This window comes from Eumetopias jubatus, unplaced genomic scaffold (assembly GCF_037043125.1).
Source record: "Eumetopias jubatus isolate StellerSeaLion01/CBP00866 unplaced genomic scaffold, mEumJub1_p1.0 scaffold_9, whole genome shotgun sequence".
Lineage (NCBI taxonomy): Eukaryota > Metazoa > Chordata > Mammalia > Carnivora > Otariidae > Eumetopias > Eumetopias jubatus.
The window spans coordinates 22,346,587-22,363,242 of NW_028274815.1; the positions used below are offsets into that span (position 1 = coordinate 22,346,587).

Genomic DNA, 16,656 nt, shown 5'->3' on the forward strand with positions numbered 1-16,656 from the left:
CAGGTGTGTGACATCTGGGGTGAGGTGTCGGCAGCTGAGATCCTAAAGTAGGTCAAAGAGAATGAAGTCTGAGGCAGGGACTTGGTCATGGTAGTTATTCTGATGCTTTGTGGCTGCAAGATGGACGCCACATTTCATGGGCTTCGTGAGGGACTGGTGGTCTAGAAGTTGAGGTCATTTGCCAAGAGGTAAGGAAAAAATGGGTGTGGCATTAGGACCAGAGAGAGTCCTGAAAAGGCTGGGAAAGCTGTGATGAATCCTCAGGAGAGTCATAAAAGGGTCACCGAGTGGGGTTCAACAGGAAGACAGACATCATGAGCTTGTGGTAGGGGTGGGGAAGCAATGTGCAGGGCAGGACCAGGGGAGAGGCGTGTCACCCACTGTGAGGGACTCTGGCAATATTGATTACTTCCTCCTAGAGAGGCATCTCGTTAGTTACCACCAAATGCTGCTGCAGATCTGCCCCGGAGAGTCAGCTTGTAAGGCACTGGCTCCTTGGCCTATGGTTGGGAGCCTGAGGACTAAGATGGCACTTTATAGGGGCGCCTGGCTGGCTCAGTCTGTAGAGCATGCGACTCTTGATTTGGGTTGTAAGTTCGAGCCCCACGTTGGGTGTAGAAATTACTTAAAAATAAAATCTTAAAGAAAAAGATGGCACTTGGGACGCCTGGGTGGCTCATTCGGTTGGGCATCTGCCTTCAGCTCAGGTCATGATCCCAGGGTCCCAGGATTGAGTCCCATATCGGTCTCCCTGCTCAGTGGGGAGCCCGCTTCTCCCTCTGCCTGCAACTCCCCCTGCTTGTGCTCTCTCTCTCTCTCTCTCTGATAAATAAATAAAATCTTTAAAGAAAAAAAAAAGATGGCACTTTATAGGCTTTATATGACCCCACGCCCATTCGTTTACCATCTTTTCATCCACTCATTCCTTCACCAACTGTTATCACTGAGTGTCTACTAAGTGCCAGGCAAACATGAGGAAAGCAGTGTCTTCTTCCCTCCAGGGGTGTGTGATTTGCAGAGCAATCCCACCCCATCGCTGTGCTTCCCAGAAGTCCCGTGTGACCGAGTCCTGAACTGAACCCTGCTCTGGTGCAGCAGGTGGGCAGGATGGAGGGGAACAGAGAGGCGATCTCTGGGCCAAGGAAAAGCAAGTTTGCTAGTATAGGGCCTGAAACCTGCTTGTTTTGGTGAGCTCTGTCTTTTCGTTCCTGGGTTTGGTTCCATTTTGTTTCTCCTTAGGTTTTTGGCTCCAGTCCTTTTAAAATTTATAGTCTGTTTTGGTTGAGCCAAAGAGAACAAGGGAGTGAGACTGAATGTTCAGACTGTTTGGGTCAGAAAGTCAGGCAGAAATCCCTGGGACCAGGTGCCATGGGCACAGCACCAAGCTGGAGAGAAAAACTCAGAAGGGGTGCATCTGGAGGCCCCCTACACAGTGCTTTCCTGCTCTATTCTGGGAAGCTTTTGTTTCCCTTTAAGAATGGAAACTGGCTTGTTCAAGGAACCTATAGCCTCCCCCTAGAAGCACAGTACTAAGCTAAGGTGGGAGACCGTGTTGATGGCCCCACTTTCCTTCTCTCCCGTCCTGAGGCACCCACTTGGGAATTGACCAGACAGTCTCCCACAGGGAGTGGAAGTTCTGGCGCAGGAGGGGAGGAGGGGAATGGCCCATGAGTGCCATGAGATGTGCCCTTCCTGGGGTGGCCACCATGGCCTCTACACTGGTGCCTAGTGCAGAGGGTCAGCCCTGACAGGGAGGAGACCCGTTCTCTGGGTGAGCTTCTGCAGGCCCAGAGGGGGCTGCTTCCCGGGGCTTCAGGATGCTGTAGCCAGAGAGCCGCGAGGGGGGCTGGGGCAGAGAGAGGGCAGGGAGCGAGGAGCTGAAGGAGAGAGGCACAGGCTCTGGTCACCCTGGGCCCCTCCTTCCTGCGCGATCTCACCGCCCACTTTCTCCAGCTGGTCCTAGCAAGAGAGCCCACTTCGTAGGACCATTTACGATCGCCTCGGACTCTGCCCTACTGCCCATCATCCCTTGGAAGGTGTTGGCCAGGTGGTGATGGGATGGCCCTGGGGCTCAAACCAGGGACGGGGAGGCCCTGGGAACGCCCAGAGTTGGGGACAAAGAGTCCTTCAAGTACAAAGGGAACTCCCTAAATGCAGGTCCCCACAGGGGTGGGGGGAATCTGCCAGGAACAGGGCGATAGCTCTTCCCACCCAGCCTCGGTCCCGGGCTATCCTCCGGAACCTCGGGCCGCCTCTGTTGCTATCGTGGCGTGGGCCTCAGGGGGGCGCTGCTCCCCCTCGGAGGGTCTGGCTAAAGGCCGCCAGGACGGGCTCCCAGCTCACCGAAGTTCCTGAAAAGGCAGCAGGGTCACCAGAAGGAGGAGGACACCAATTTATCACCCTGTGCTTCCTCCTGGCCCCAGACAGGTGTTCCCCTGGTCCTCTGGGTCTTCAGGTCTCGCCCTCGGACCCGGACTCGGAAGGTCAGCCCCGCCCCAGCCGGCTGGCCGCAGGTGAGCCCCACAGCGAGGAGGCGGGGCCTGCCCTTCTGCCCGGATGTTCCCACGCCCCCTCCCGGTAGCCACGCGCCCCTCTTCTGGCTTTTCTGTCTGCTCCTCGGTCTCACGTCTTTCTCGAACCCTCCGACAACTGCATCTCAGCATGACCGGCCTGCCCCTCGCTCCACCCGTCCACCCCATCTTTCTCTGGTCCCCGTCTGCCTCACAGGCGGCCCTCTCCCCTCCCATACCCTGGCTAACCGGCTGTGTGAAGAGCTGCCCGGGCTGGGCTCATGGATGGGCCCTTCCCCTGCTTTGCTCCTGCTCTGGCCTTCCCTTCCATCCCCTCCCCGCCGGCCCTTTCTCCTCACCTCACCCTCTGCCACATAGTTTATCATCAGGGAAGGGCACCAAGAGGAAAGGAGCTTCTGGATAAGCAAGTGGAGGTGGGTTGGGGAGATAATGGGGGGGATGCGGGCAGCTCCTGCAGATAAGGATTTCCTGAACTCCCCGGGGAGTGCTGTATGAATGAGGGAGACTGCTCCTGATCCTTCTGGCCTTCCCAGTCCCTGACTGAGCAAAGCCTGTAGCTGGGAGATGGGTGGAAAGGGGGGGATGTAAAAAGGGTGGAGGTTTAGAGCAGCCAGAACTGAGTCTGCATCTCAACCCTGACAGTTATTAGCTGCATGACCTTGGGCAGGTGTGCCTCAGTTTCTCCATCTGTAAAGTGCTGGTAAAACCGTCTAGGGTGCCTTGCACCAGTGTAAGCTCAGTAAATGTGGGCCCCTGTCCCTGCTGGGTGTTGGATCATCCTGGTCCCCTGAAAGCTCTCCCCTGCATCCTGGATTCCACCCAAGAGAAGCTATTCCCACATGCCCTCTATTTACTGGACACGTTCAAGCCCACCACGCTATGTCATCCTTTTTTTTATAATTAGGAAAGCAGGAAGGCAGAGAGGTTAAAGTGACCAGTGTTTTAATAGAAGGCCACGGCAGAACCCAGAAGCCTGAGTCCAGAGCCCCAGGACCTGCTGTGCCAGTGGCGGCAGGTTGCTGAAAAAGCTGAGCAAAGGTTTCCTGAGAAATTCAACTGGACAGGAGCTTCCAAGAGGCCTCAGTGGGAGTGAGAACCCTGGCTCTGCTCCTGCCCCTGTCACCCGCTGGGTGACCTTGGGGAAGTCCTTTTCCTTCTCTGAGCCTTAGCTTCCGCTTCCTCATCTTGCCAGGGTGTGGGGCAGAGATGGACTGCATCCTTTGTGAGGTCTCATTCCGCCCTGAACACTGTGTGTCCCCCCCGCCCCCGCAAAGGGACCCAGCATTGTAATAAAGAGTGGGCTGCAGCTTCAGGCTGGTCATAGGGTGAAAAATCTTGTTCTCATTTTCCCCACCCTCCGTTTCCTCCCTCTTCCCAACCCCCATCCTGTCACTTGGGGCCGATAATCAATGAGTCGTAAAATGAGAAAGTATCAGGAATGAGCAAAAGCATGGAGAGCAGCTGGGGCGGCCTCAGCGCACCGAGTGTGACGGACTGCCAGCCCTTCACCTTAGCCCAGCCTCCCATGCCTGCCTTGGCTCAGGCCAGCCAGCCAGCCAGCCAGCCAGCCAGCCAGCCAGCTGAGACTCACCCAGCCTGGGGGGAAGGGGAGTGCAGCTGGAGACCAGAGTAGGGAGGCCTGTTTTCAGTGAGTCCAAAAGCCTCACCTCACACAGAGCAATGAGATCTATGTGTACTGACATGGAAAGATGCATCCAGGATGTATGGTTAAATCATAAAAACAGGTTACATGATCTTACCTATAAAGTGATCCCATCTAAGGTTATTATATAGAACTGTTTGGACATACATAAAAATATGGGCAGAGAGACTCCAAACTGAATAGCAGTTACCTCTGGGAGTAGTAGAATAGGGGAAACACTGTCTACTTTATACACTTTTCCTTTGTTGGACTCTTAAAGCAAGCATATATTGCTTTTATAATAATTTTTAAAAGATCATTTTATGATAAAGCTTATTTCCATTATGCAGAGGAAAGCCTTGCAGAAGTATGCACGGGCTAATGAAAATGCTCAGTGTCTTTGCTTCAGGCTGGAATTGTATCCATCTAGGGTGGCAAGGCCTGTGAACTCCTGCTGATCCAAAGCACTAGCTCTAAAATCAAAGCATGAAGAGCTTGATTTCTTAAAAGAGAAAATCCACAATCCCTTAAGTTTAAAGGATCCCTGAATAGTAACGATAATCCTTTAAGTTTGGCTTATAAAGACTAAATCTGTCAAAATACATGATACTTTAAGGCAAAGGGGAAATAATGGTAAAAGAGGTCCTTGGTGTCCGCAGGCCAAAACCGGCCTCGGAGTTGGCTGCTGTCAGCCAGGGTTGGAACCCTCCCCCTGACACCTTCCGCAGCTTGGGAACCAGGCCCACATCGGCATGTGGTGCAACCGCTCTCCCCCAACGGGACTAAGCTTCCCTCTGACCAGCCTGAGGCCACGATGGCCTGCAGGAGTCTCTAGGAATGACTCTCCAGGATCCCTTGGCTCCTTGCCTTCCAACTTTCTCCTGCAACCAAGCCCAGGGCATGTGGGGGCTCTCCCTGAGCCAGAGACCCAGGCTGTGGAGTAGGGGAAGGGAATAAAGGGACTGGTGGGTTTGGGCCCACATGGGAACGGATATTGGAGGGTAGAGAAGGTGGGGGGGGGGCTGGGTAGGAGGTAGGAGGGCTGTGGAAGGTCACTCTGGCTGCGGGACTCTCTGTCCCCCTCCTGAGGAGTCAGTACAGGGACTGAAAGCTGCAGTTAGACACAAGTTTATTGGTGGAGCTGCGGCGGAGTCGTCCGCCCTCTGTCTGGGATAGCCGAGGGCACAGCACCAACAGAGGGATGGACAGACAGACCCCCAAAAGGACACATGGACGGTGCAGACTCAGACCATAGCACAGCCACATAGGCACAGAGACACACGGGCCACAGCACCAAGAAACACACACACACACACACACACACACACACACACACACACACACACACTGAGACAAAACCACAGGGCTAGAACACACAAAGTGCGGGCTTTGGGGCTCCTGCATAGACAGAGCGAGGGCCATGTGGGGAGGGGGCCCCTGCTGACCTCCCCCAGGCATAGGCACACCGACAGCACACAGACAGGCAGATGCCCCCAGCCAGACAGCCAGCCTGCCACACAGACAAATGAACGGCATGGAAAGGAGGCTTGTGCTCCCCAAACCACAGGGAGGGGGGACCAAGGGACATCTACACACCCCCACTGACTGATTCCCCTTCAACCTGAACCCTGCCTCCCCCACACTTTGGTCTTGCCCACCGGGGCTGGGAGCTAGGGAGTGGGCAGGTGGAAGGAGGGAGAGAGGAAGGGGTACGGGCCCAGCTCTGTCCCTTCTGCAAGAGCAGGGAGGCAGGTACTGAGAGTCCGGGCCTGAGCCAGGGCCTGGCAGTGGGGTGAGGGCGGGGCCTCGGCTCAGGCTTGGGGCGGGTCCCGGCAGCGCAGGCACTGGGCCATCTCGGGCTGGTACTGCTCAACCTGCAGGGTGCAGCTGGAGAATCCAAACCGGGAGTGGAGCTGGGATGTGGCTTCAGCCAGGACAGCTTCAGGGTCAGCCGTGGAGTCTGTGGGAGAGTGATAAGAGGCAGCAGATTCCCAGGGGGGTTGGGAACCAGGCAGGGGCCAAGATAAGGACTGGTGCAACGGGGACCCTATGGCTTGCACCGCATTAAAACTAGGCTTGAGTGAGGAGTTTTATGTTCTTTCTGTATTGTATGAACAGCATAAAATGCCAAAGAAAAGGTTGGAGAGACTCACCCCCTAATCAACCACGCCACCATGCTAACCACGCCAGACTATTCTTATTTTTCTATTCTCTTCTGCTCTTTGACTATCCATATACAGCTGTATGTTTCAGCAGCCACAGCACCCGATTCTCCAAGACAATCCAGATGTTAAATATTTTCTCCCATTGTCCCTCTAGAGTTACCATCAACTATCCCTCAAAGTATAATATTTTTGGCATCCAAATTGCATGTCTCTGATTGCTTCTTGCATCTGGAAGAAACTCAAAAATCCTTTGTCAGCTTGTGAGTCACCATATATATTTTTAATAGTTGAATCATAATGTAGATATAATTTTACATTCAGCTTTTTTCTCTTAGCATTATACCACAAACATTTTTCCTAGTTGCCACACAGTGTTCATCATCATCAGTTTGAATAGTTCCGTCATACCCCACGGTCACAGCTTACCTAACTGTGCCCCGTTGCTCGACCTGTTGGTACTAGTGATCTTTTAAAGGGTTGCTGGTTCTCTGCACTACTTCAGAGTAGTGCGACCCCCACCCGCACCAGAACACCCTGTCCAGGGTGCCTTGTCTCCAACACGCACATGTGTGTTAGAGATCAAGAAAGAGAGCTGGAATTGCAATCCCAGCAATTCAGTCTATCTTCTTAGGTTTGGAAGGGGTGGTAGGGGTGGGGGTGGGGTGGGGGGAAAATATTTCTAGGAGGTAACTGGCTAGGGCCAGTGTGGACTCACCAATGGCCAGGTGTGCGGAGGCAACATGGTAAGTAAGCGTAAGGGACCACAGGTGCAGCTCATGAGTTGCCCGGACTCCTGGCACTGACAACAGTGTGTCCCGCACGGGCTCAAACCCCACACTTCGGGGGGAACCTGCAAGCAGCACCGGCCACACCTTACCGCCAAGGCCACTCCTGCCCAAGGGCGGCCCCTCACCAGACTCTACCTCCCCCGCCCGTCCTGTATCTGCTCACTGCTAACCTCTACAATTCACCCTGTGCCTGAACCTCCTTCCAGCAATAGACCCCAGGACCCAGGCCTTCTCCCGACACTCTCTTGAGAGAAAAGAGGTGGCTCAGAGCTGGAGTGAGGTCAGAGAGGGCCCCAGGTGGGGAGCAGTGGCATCTGATTTACCTTCCATGAGGACACGAAGAACATCTCGGAGGGTGGGAGCCGTGGATCCAAGGGCACAGATGGAGAAGAGGAAGGTGCTGATGGGGTCAGCTGCCTTGTACTGAGGCTGTAGAGAAAGGGACCTCTAAGCCCAGGAAACAGGAACCCTCCAGAGGAAGACCTAGGGGTGTCTTGGACAAACAGGACCTGAGAGGCCCCTGGGAGCCCTGCTGAGGGGAAAGGGACCATGCCCCAGGGAGTTCTGGGGAGCTGGGAGCTGGAGGCGGGGAGGGAGGCCAAGGGTGCAAGGAGGGGCCGGGGGTGTGGAGCTGGGGGAGGAAGGCTGGGGCAGGCCTGCGTGCACAGTACCTTGAAGTAGATGAGGACAGAGGCGGCCAGTACCCCAAGGCTCTGCAGGAGGTCCCCCAGCACATGCACAAAGGCTGCCCGGACGCTGGTGTTCCCGAGGGGCAGGGGGTCCCCCGGCCCCTCCTCCAGTGGTGCATACTCCGCCCCCCTAGACCCGTGGCTGTGCGGGGGCCCGGCCTGGTGCAGCACAAAAGCCATTCTGAGGGGGAAGCAGAGCGGCTCAGCCCGGGTGGCCTTTTTCCCGGCCTCCTCTGCCCTCTTTCCACATCTCTCCACCTCACCTCCCCAGGAGCCCTTTCTCCACCCATTTTCTCCCTACTTTCCCAGCCCCAGGAGGAAGATGACATTGGCCAAGGGACACAAATCATGAAGCCTGGGGGGAAAAAATACCGTGGTACTGGAGACATGGATTCAGATCCTGACCCTGCTACTTACACCTGAGCAAGTCACCTAGCCACCTCTGTGTCCTGTGTCCTTAACTGTACACTAGCGCCGATACTGTCTACCTCATGGGGGTGGTTGGGGGCCTCAAATGAGACAGTGCTGATGAAAGCCCCCGGCAGGGTGGCCGGTACACAGTAGGCCCTCAGTAAATGTCTGCTGACTCTGGATTCCGCCTCTCTCCCCCGTCTGTCCTCAGGCAGCCCTAGGGCAGGCGACGGGTGAGAACTGTGTGTGCGTGTGCGTGCCTGTCGCGCGGGGAGAGAGCCGGCTCTCCCACCCTGGAGAAGCCCCCCTCGCCCTGAGTCCCACATGGTGCCTACTCCACTGGAACGTACAGCAGGTTGGCGCAGACTGCGATGCTGGCGGTCAGCAGCATGGCACCCCCCTCGATGTGGTAGTCGCTGTGCAGCAGGCGGATGAAGGCCAGGTACAGGAGGATGCCAGTGACCATCCAGAGAGAGACCACAGAGGCCAAAGCCCCCAGAGTCTCTGCAGGGGGAGACAAGCTATCAGACACCTGCCTGGGACCCTAGGAGGTACCTTCTGGTAAGATTAGAGGCTCACAGGGCCACGCAAGGCCTTACCTGAGCGGTGCCAGCCAAAGGTCATGGTGCGGGTGGCTGGACGGGTAGAGAGCCAAAGAGAGAAGAGGCTGCCTATCATGCTGCCCACATCCGCCAGCAGGTGGGCTGCATCGGTCATAATGGCCAGGCTGTGTGCCAAATAGCCCCCTGCAAGCGTAAAGCAGTGAGCGGTCTGGGTCCAGTTAGAAAGTAGCGTGCATTGTAGCGTGTGTAGAAGCCGGGAAGGAGGCTGGGGGGACCTGCACCCAAATGTGAACTGTGTTTTTCCCTGGTGATGGGATTATAGGGGGGTTTTATTGGCTTCTTTTCACTCATCCGCATTTTCTAGATTTTCTATTATGACACATTTTAATATCAAGAAAAATAGGACTTTTAAAAGACTAGCTAATGCTGAGAAGCCAGCCCTGGCCCTCGGCCCCAGACGTGGCCCTGAATTCCCCCCGGTTCTATCCCCCACTCTCCCCCACTTCCTGAGTCATGGGCACCCACATCCCCACTGCAGCCATCCCCTTCTCAGCATCTCTGCCCCCCCCCCCCCTCCGGGAACACTGCTGGGACTCCGGGTGGAGAGTGGCTTAGGCAGGGGTCGAGAGGATGGGGTTGGCGGAGCCGCTCGCCGACTTACCGACCACCTCCCCAGCCATGAACACACAGCACACGGCACAGGCAGCACACAGCTGTCTCTGCGCCTGCAGCCTCTCAGGGGTGAGGCCCGGCTGTGGCAGGGGGTCCCTGTGGCAATGGTGGAAGGGCATCTCCACAGGTTTGGGTTCCTCAGGGAGGGGCTCCGAGGGCTCTGTGAAGAGACTGGGGCAGGCAGCACCATTCAGCCTGGGGCTGGGCCATGGGCTGAACTGTTCCTCACTCCCAGGTCCTCCGGCCCGCTAGACGGGCTTCGTCAGCTGTGGCCCAACACTCGCTCTGTCCGTCCCAAGGCCCGGTCAAACCTGGGAGCCTTGGGAACAGAGGGCCACATGAGAGATGGGGGCTAAACAGACAGCTCACACCCCAGCCTCCCTTTCCTTTCATACACAGAGCCATAGCATTTCACAGCTGGAAAGCACCGTAGAGATGGTCTAGTCTAATGCTTTTTACAGAAATTACAAGTATGAGGCTCAGAGAGGGAGAGGACATAGGGGGGCCACACAGCTAGTTCATGGTAGAGAGTAGACTCCACCATAATGCATGGATAGGCACCATAAGGAGCACAAAATGAGCAGGATCTTGCTGACCTCTGGGAGCTTTCGGGGGAGAAGACAAAGGTGTACCTAGGTGCTATGCTCTGTAGCAAGAAAGTAGCTATTGCCATAAAACAAAGTGCTTTCAGGGCTTGGAGAAGATGAATTGGAGTAAAGTCAGGGAAACTGAAGGGGGCGCCATGAGAAGGGCCTTGAAGGATGGGGAGGGTTTGGGTAAAGACTGGGTGAACATGCCAGGCAGAGGCAATATGAAGGCAAGGTGGTGTCAAAGGGTGAGCACATGATCCTGGCCTTAGGGCCTCCCTCCGAGATCCATCTCCCAGTGCCTCCACTCCAGATCCTTCGCCTTCCCTATCTAGACATGCAGCTGAAAAGTGGCCATTTAAGAGAGGAGTGGAATGGTGGGACCCAAAAAGTCTGAGGTCCCAGATCCCAGAGCTGGGGTTGTCATGGGGAGGACGAAGTGCAGGCTGCTGTGGCTGGGGAGGCAGTGGTAGGAGCACTGGATTTGAAGGTTGCCACCTTCAAAGTCCAGCTGGACTCCGGCCCGATCATAAGCACCCAGCGGAGGCCACCTTAACTGTGCGGTGCCATAGCCTCCTTTGATAAATGAATGAGGCTGGAGCCTTACCTGGGATGCCAGAGATTGAGCTCAGGCTGAGTTTTAGGTTCATGCTGGCCCAATTCTCACCCCCACAATTACCCAACCTGAACATCAGCAAGGCCATAGAAACTTCCATAGAACAAAAGACCTAAATAGAAAATACAGTCCTAGAAATACTCATGGAGGTGTGACAAGAATACCCATGAGTGAATCAGAGGCTCCAGATAGAAACGTGGTCACAGCAGTAAAGTGAGGAGGGAGGCCTGGGGCCTTCTGGCTGAGAAAAGCTCTGCCAAGTGGGTGAATTGAGGTGTGAGGGAGGTGGGGACACATTTGGTGCTTGTAGGGAAGATTTGAGTGCTGGCAGGTAGATTAATTTCTTGGAATTTTCTTCCAAGACTTAGAATCTCAATGTGTATGATGAGATGCTGGGTGTGTTTGCAGAGGAGACAGAGAGATGAGGGTGGCTTTGAAACCCATCCTCATTCTTCAGTGAGATATACACATAGTTGGGTGCCTGGGACTCAGGTGGCAGGCAGGGAAACCCAGTCTAGTGGGAGAGACAGATGGGTCACAAATGACTTCCTAGGCAAGGATAGGCTGGGGCCAGGAGGATTATGAATGAAGGACTTTGGAGCACCAGGGAGGGAGTAACCACCTGGGATGAGGGTGAGGACAACTTCACAGAGGAAGAGGTGTTTAACATGAGACCGAGGTGAAGAAGGGGGCTCCAGACACATGGGATGTCAATGACAAGATAAGTGGCTAGGAGTTTTAAGTGTCAGGAGCCAGGGCAAGGGCTGAGGAGGAAAACGAGGACTCAAAGGAACATCAAGGGAGATACACTGATTGATTTCACATATCTTTCCTGAGCCCTGAGATGACCTTGCTGATGTATATTAGTCTGGGAGAGGGAGAGGAGCGGAGATGGAAGGGTCCAGAATAGAGCAGGCCACAGATTCCCTGCACCGAATTTTAAAGGAGGGGCAGGTAGGTTAGGGAAGAGCCTCTTTCAGAAAATACTGCAGGATTTGGTGACTAATGGTCATATGAGAATGAAAATGAGCTGGGAGTCAGAGATGCGGGTCTGGATAGCAAGCAGAGGCTGCGTGGCTTTGGGGCAATGGGCAAGATGCCTTTTTTGTAAGGCATAGAGTACCCAGTCATCAAGGTAGCCACCCATCAACAGGCTGCTCCCTTTTGTTCTGCATGAATTGGGCACTAAAGAAGCCTCATTGTTGGGGTGCCTGGCTGGCTCAGTTGGTAGAGCATGCGACTCTTAATCTTAGGGTCATGAGTTCAAGCTCCACGTTGGGCATGGAGCCTACTTTTTAAAAAATACATAAAAAAAAAAAGAAGGCTCGTTGTTGGTGTGGGTGGGTGTGTATGTGGGTGGGGGTCTACATGCTGTTTAGAGAGAAGGAGAAGCAGTTTTCTCTCCCTGGCCCTCTGAAACCCCCAACAAACAACAATATTGAGTGGGGTAGAGGGGAACCGTGGGGAGGGGACCGGGGCCTGAAGCAGAGTCAAACGGATCTGTGAAGAGATGCCCCTGCCTCGGCTGGAGCCTCCACAGCTGCCCACGTCTGCAGTCCCCTGCAGGAAGGAGTCAGACGGGAAGTCTGTCCTCCCTTCTGTTCCACTTCCCCACCCACCCAGGTTTACGGCCCCCACCCAGGGAGAGAGCGAGAAACACACATAGGCACCACATCAGAGACAAAGGGAAAGGTGCTCGGAGGGAAACAAAACGATTGGGAGAAATGAAGATAGAGAAAAAGCCAGAGAGCCTGTCAAATTTCCGAGACAAACGGACGGTCAGCCAGCAGACAAAATGGCCAGCGGAGGTGGCCAGGATGGGCCTGGCGCGGCCGCTCCGAGGGACAAGGAGGACAGAGCCGGCGGTTGCCGGGCGCGGGAGGCCGGCGGGACGCGGAGGAGGTTCTCCGGCCGCCCCCGGCCCGCTGTCCCGGCCGCTCCGCGCGCCTCATTTCACACCTCGCCGCCCCCGGCCCCGTCTGTGCGGAGCCGGGAATACCCCCTGCCGCCCAGACCGCACCTGCTCCTTCCCTGCCACCCCCTCGCTTCCCAGCGGCCGCCGTCCCCCAGGGGCCTGGAAGAACCGCCGTGGAGCCCGGGCCCATCTTCGGCCTGGGTGCGCACAGCTGGCCGTGGCTGGAGGGGGCGCCCCGAGCCCGGGCGCACAGAGGGAAGGGCCAGGGGCCTGCAGCGGGGGCTCCGAAGCCTGGGCGGCGAGATGCTCCCACTGCCAGGGCGCTGGAGCAATGCAGACTTCGGGGCACCTGGCGTGGACTCCGGCCCGACGGAGGGGCAGTTGCTCACAGGGAAGTCGGATGCAGCGAGGGCGGCAGAGGGGTCCGGAGGCTTGGGGGACCGGCCGGGGAGCCGTTTTGCGGGACCGAGAAAGAGAGCGTGGCCGGGAGGAGGCATAGCGGACTGCTGGGAGGTTCGGGGGGGGGGTGGTTCTGGCGGTGTGGCCGGAGAGGACAGAGCCGGGCGCCGCGAAGCCGAGGGACTTGCGGTGCTCTGGGGCGGCCAGTCGGGGCCACGCCGAGGGAGACAACGAAATGGACGGATGGCAGGAGGGTGGCGCCTCCGGGCTGAGGGCCAGCCCAGGTCTGTCCTACCTCTTCAAGCGCAGGCCGCCACCGGCGCCGCCGCGGTCTCGGGGGCTCACCAGGCGAGTGGTCTCCGATCCCCCCGTGGCAGGAGAGGGCTCCATGTCACCGCGGCCCCGACCGTCTAGGCCCCACCGAGGAAGGGAGAGGCGGGGCCGGCCCTGCACCAAGTCCGAGCGTCCAGCCGACCCCCGGACTCCCCGCAGGGCCGCGGGGCCACCAGAATAGAGGGAACTGCAGCGACTGTGGCGCGGGGAGTCCGAACTGCAGATCCCGCGGCCTTTGGAGCCCCGCCCCGCGTGGGGCGAGCTCCCCAAGCCCCGCCTCCAGGCTCCCGGGCCTCTCCCCCACGCCTAAGCCCCGCCCCCGGAGCCCCGCCCCCATAACCAAAGCCCCATTTCCCAGTGCCAGAGCCAGGTGGGGGCGACGGGAGCCCTCTGCGCCCCCGTAGGGTTCTAGAGAACGCCCAATCTCCATAGCCCCGCCCCCACCCAAGTCCCGCCCGCGGGTTCCAAGCCAAGCTCCTCAAGCCTCGGCACCTCCCAACCAACCTTCCCCCAAGGAACACCTCCCTTTGCAAGCCTGCACGGGGTGGGGGGTGTCGTCCAGCCCCCCACACGGAGGCAGAAACAGGTGTGGGTCCATTACCTAGCTCGAGAGAACCAGAAAGAGTGTGGGGTGAGCAGTGACACATCCGGGAGAACTCCAGGGACCCCGGCCAGAAACCCCTCTGTGGAGGATGTGGGGTCGGAATTTGCATGCAAAATCTGCTGCCAAGCACTGTACCGCTCATTATCATTTATTTTTATAGAGAGTTTGGGTGACAAAAGCTTCCTGTTCTCCTCCAATCCATTACTATCCCTATTTTTCGGATGAGTAAACTGAGTTCCAGAGGAAGAAGCGTCTAGGGTCAGGCAGCCGGTGAATAAAACGCTGGGACTGGAACATCATCCTCTTTCCCTCTCCAGTTCAGGGCACCGCACTGGCGACTGAAGACAGCGCGCTCCCCAGGCTGGGACAACGAGAGGAGGAAGGAGCGATGCCACATCTCTGGTCACAAGCCCACTGTTCTTGGAGGGAGGCTGCAGCTTGTCAGCAGGTGATTCTTTACCTCCGAACCTCTAGCACCTGGCTGGGCATTACCTTATTTTGCCTCATTTTAATTAAAACCCAGGGGAAGGAGTGACTTACAGCAAAGTGGGTGGCTGAGCCCGGAGTCAAACCTTCAAATGCTCAAAGCTCTCTGGCCCTCACACCTGCCGCCACTGTAGAAGGAAATGGGGGTGGGGATTGCATTGTGCCCTCCAAGCTGTGACACTGTGAGGAGGAGGGTCTGGAGGAGGAGGGAGAAAAGTGAGCTTGGATGGGGAAGCGTGGAGGGTGGGAGCGGTTGGTGAGTCCAGGAGAGAAACCCATCCACGGGCACCCTTCCTAAGGAACACACTGGGCGTCCTTCATTTGGGGTTCCGGGGACAGACACTTCGTCCCAACGTTATTATCCCAAACATTGCGACTGCGTGTACACTTCCCCCCAAAAAACCCGGAACAAACAAACACTAGGAGCACGTGCCAGACAGAGTGGTTGGAAGAGATAGGGTTAACCCGGGAGAGCTTCGCGGAGGAGGTGAGGCTTGAACGGATTAGGCAAGCTGGGCGGCGGGCTGGCTGCTCCGGCGGGGGAGAGTGAGGCCCTTGCCAACGTTTGCGGGCGGCGTGCACGAAGGGAGCGTACTGCGCTGGGGAACGGTGCGGAACGGAAGAACCAAAGGGTCTGCGCGAGCCCCCGGCGCCGCGTCTCCACCCACGCCGCGCCCGGGGCCAGCGCCAGCCTTTATTCGGCACCCTCCCCACTACTCCCCGCAGAAGGCTCAGCCCAAAGCCCACGCAAGGCGAGGGGCGAGGGAGTGAGGGTGGGGGTCCTCTCTCCCTCCAACCTCCCCTAGAGGAGTGGGGCCTCAGCTCCTTCCTCGGGTCTCGGGGATGCAAACTGAGGTAGCGAGAGGGGAAGCCACCGGCCAAGGTCACCTTGTAGGTCCTTGTTAGAGCGGGGTGGAACTCGTGCCCCGTCCGCCTAGGTCAGGGCCCCGGCAAGTCCCGCTAGGCGCCGTCGGTTTTGAAGCTCGCACCGGGCCTGGGGCTTCCCCAATTCTGAGAGCCCTGGAGCTGGGCTGCGGAGGGGCCACCGCGCACTCCAGGGCTGGGATGCTGTAGCCTCGCCCGAAGCGGCCCAGGCAGGCGAGCTCGAGAATGGGGAGAAACCGCGGATCCCTGTGCGGGGTAGGGGCTTCTAGGCACGCCTTAGCCGATGACGACAACAGGGGACTTAACAACAATGGCTTCCTCCGGGATTTCCCTTCCTGGGCAGTCGGTCCACAGCGCGCAGACAGCAGCCCCGGGTTCCCGGGAGGGGGCGCAGACGCCGGCAGACGCCCGCCCGCTACTGGGCGGGGAGCGAGCAGGCGGGAGGGGAAAGAAGTGTGGGAGCAGATGGATTACAGGGCTGTCCTCTGCCGCGGCTCCTTCGGTGTCGGGCCTTGGAACGTGCTGGCTCCAGAAGTCGAGGGCACCAGCGGGGAGAATACCAACAGTTGCTTGTGCTTGGAATTTTATGCAAGAAAAGCCTGGCAGCAAAACAGACTGCCTGCACCTGATTCTCACTCAAAGAGCCATCAGGTGGTCCTATGAAAATCTTTGCAAAGGGTCCTCTTGAATGCCAGTTCTGAGGAAGGCATTTTGCACCTGGTTAGGAGCTGGGAAAATTAGGCAGGAGTTAGAAGGGCAACTTAGAGCTGGCTGTAGGGAACTGAAATCTTGTAAGAACTATTCATTCAACATTTACTGAACACTTACCTCCTGCCATGCACTTTGTTAGGGTAACTGGAAATTCCTGGTGAACAAGATAGATGCATTTCCTCCGCCTCCTGGCTTTAACTTGATTGCAAGATATTTCTGTTCTGCAGGCTTTGGTTACTGATTTACCCACATGCTCTTAATGTCAGTCCTGTCCTGCCTCAGGTATCAATTTTCCCCAAGGAGATTCCTTAGGCCACTTTGAATCCCAAAGGGGTGAAGGAAGCAGGAATCGCTGGAAGTTCTCAGGAGGACAGGTCAGTCCCAGAACAGAGTGTGGCAGAGCAGGTCAGAAGGGGGGCTTCAGGGAACCCAGGCTGGACCAGTTCATATTGGGAGAGAAAGAGAGAGCCAAGTCCAGCCCTGAAGTCAGGATTTAGGCTGGGCTAGGGATCTCAGACAAGATTTGGAGGCCAAGCATGCAGGCAACGGGTTAACACTGGAAAAGTCCAAGCCAGGCTGAAGGGTATGGGGAGAAGTAACAAGGGGGTCCAATTTCCACTCCACTCACCACTCACGTGTTCCTCCAGGAAGCCTTTCTG

The 16,656-nt window shown here is 56.8% G+C and overlaps 1 protein-coding gene across 1 annotated transcript; it reads right to left on the minus strand.

Annotated features, from left to right (window-relative positions):
• Positions 1–5,984: 5,984 nt before the first annotated feature.
• Positions 5,985–13,368, minus strand: SLC30A3 (solute carrier family 30 member 3). Its single transcript, XM_028099644.2, has 8 exons — positions 13,274–13,368; positions 9,451–9,632; positions 8,826–8,972; positions 8,577–8,730; positions 7,798–7,996; positions 7,450–7,555; positions 7,054–7,188; positions 5,985–6,133 (listed from the first exon to the last, which is right to left on the minus strand). Exons 1-8 carry the CDS (start codon positions 13,366–13,368, stop codon positions 5,985–5,987), a joined length of 1,167 nt encoding a protein of 388 aa, XP_027955445.1.
• Between the last annotated feature and the right edge of the window lie 3,288 nt (positions 13,369–16,656).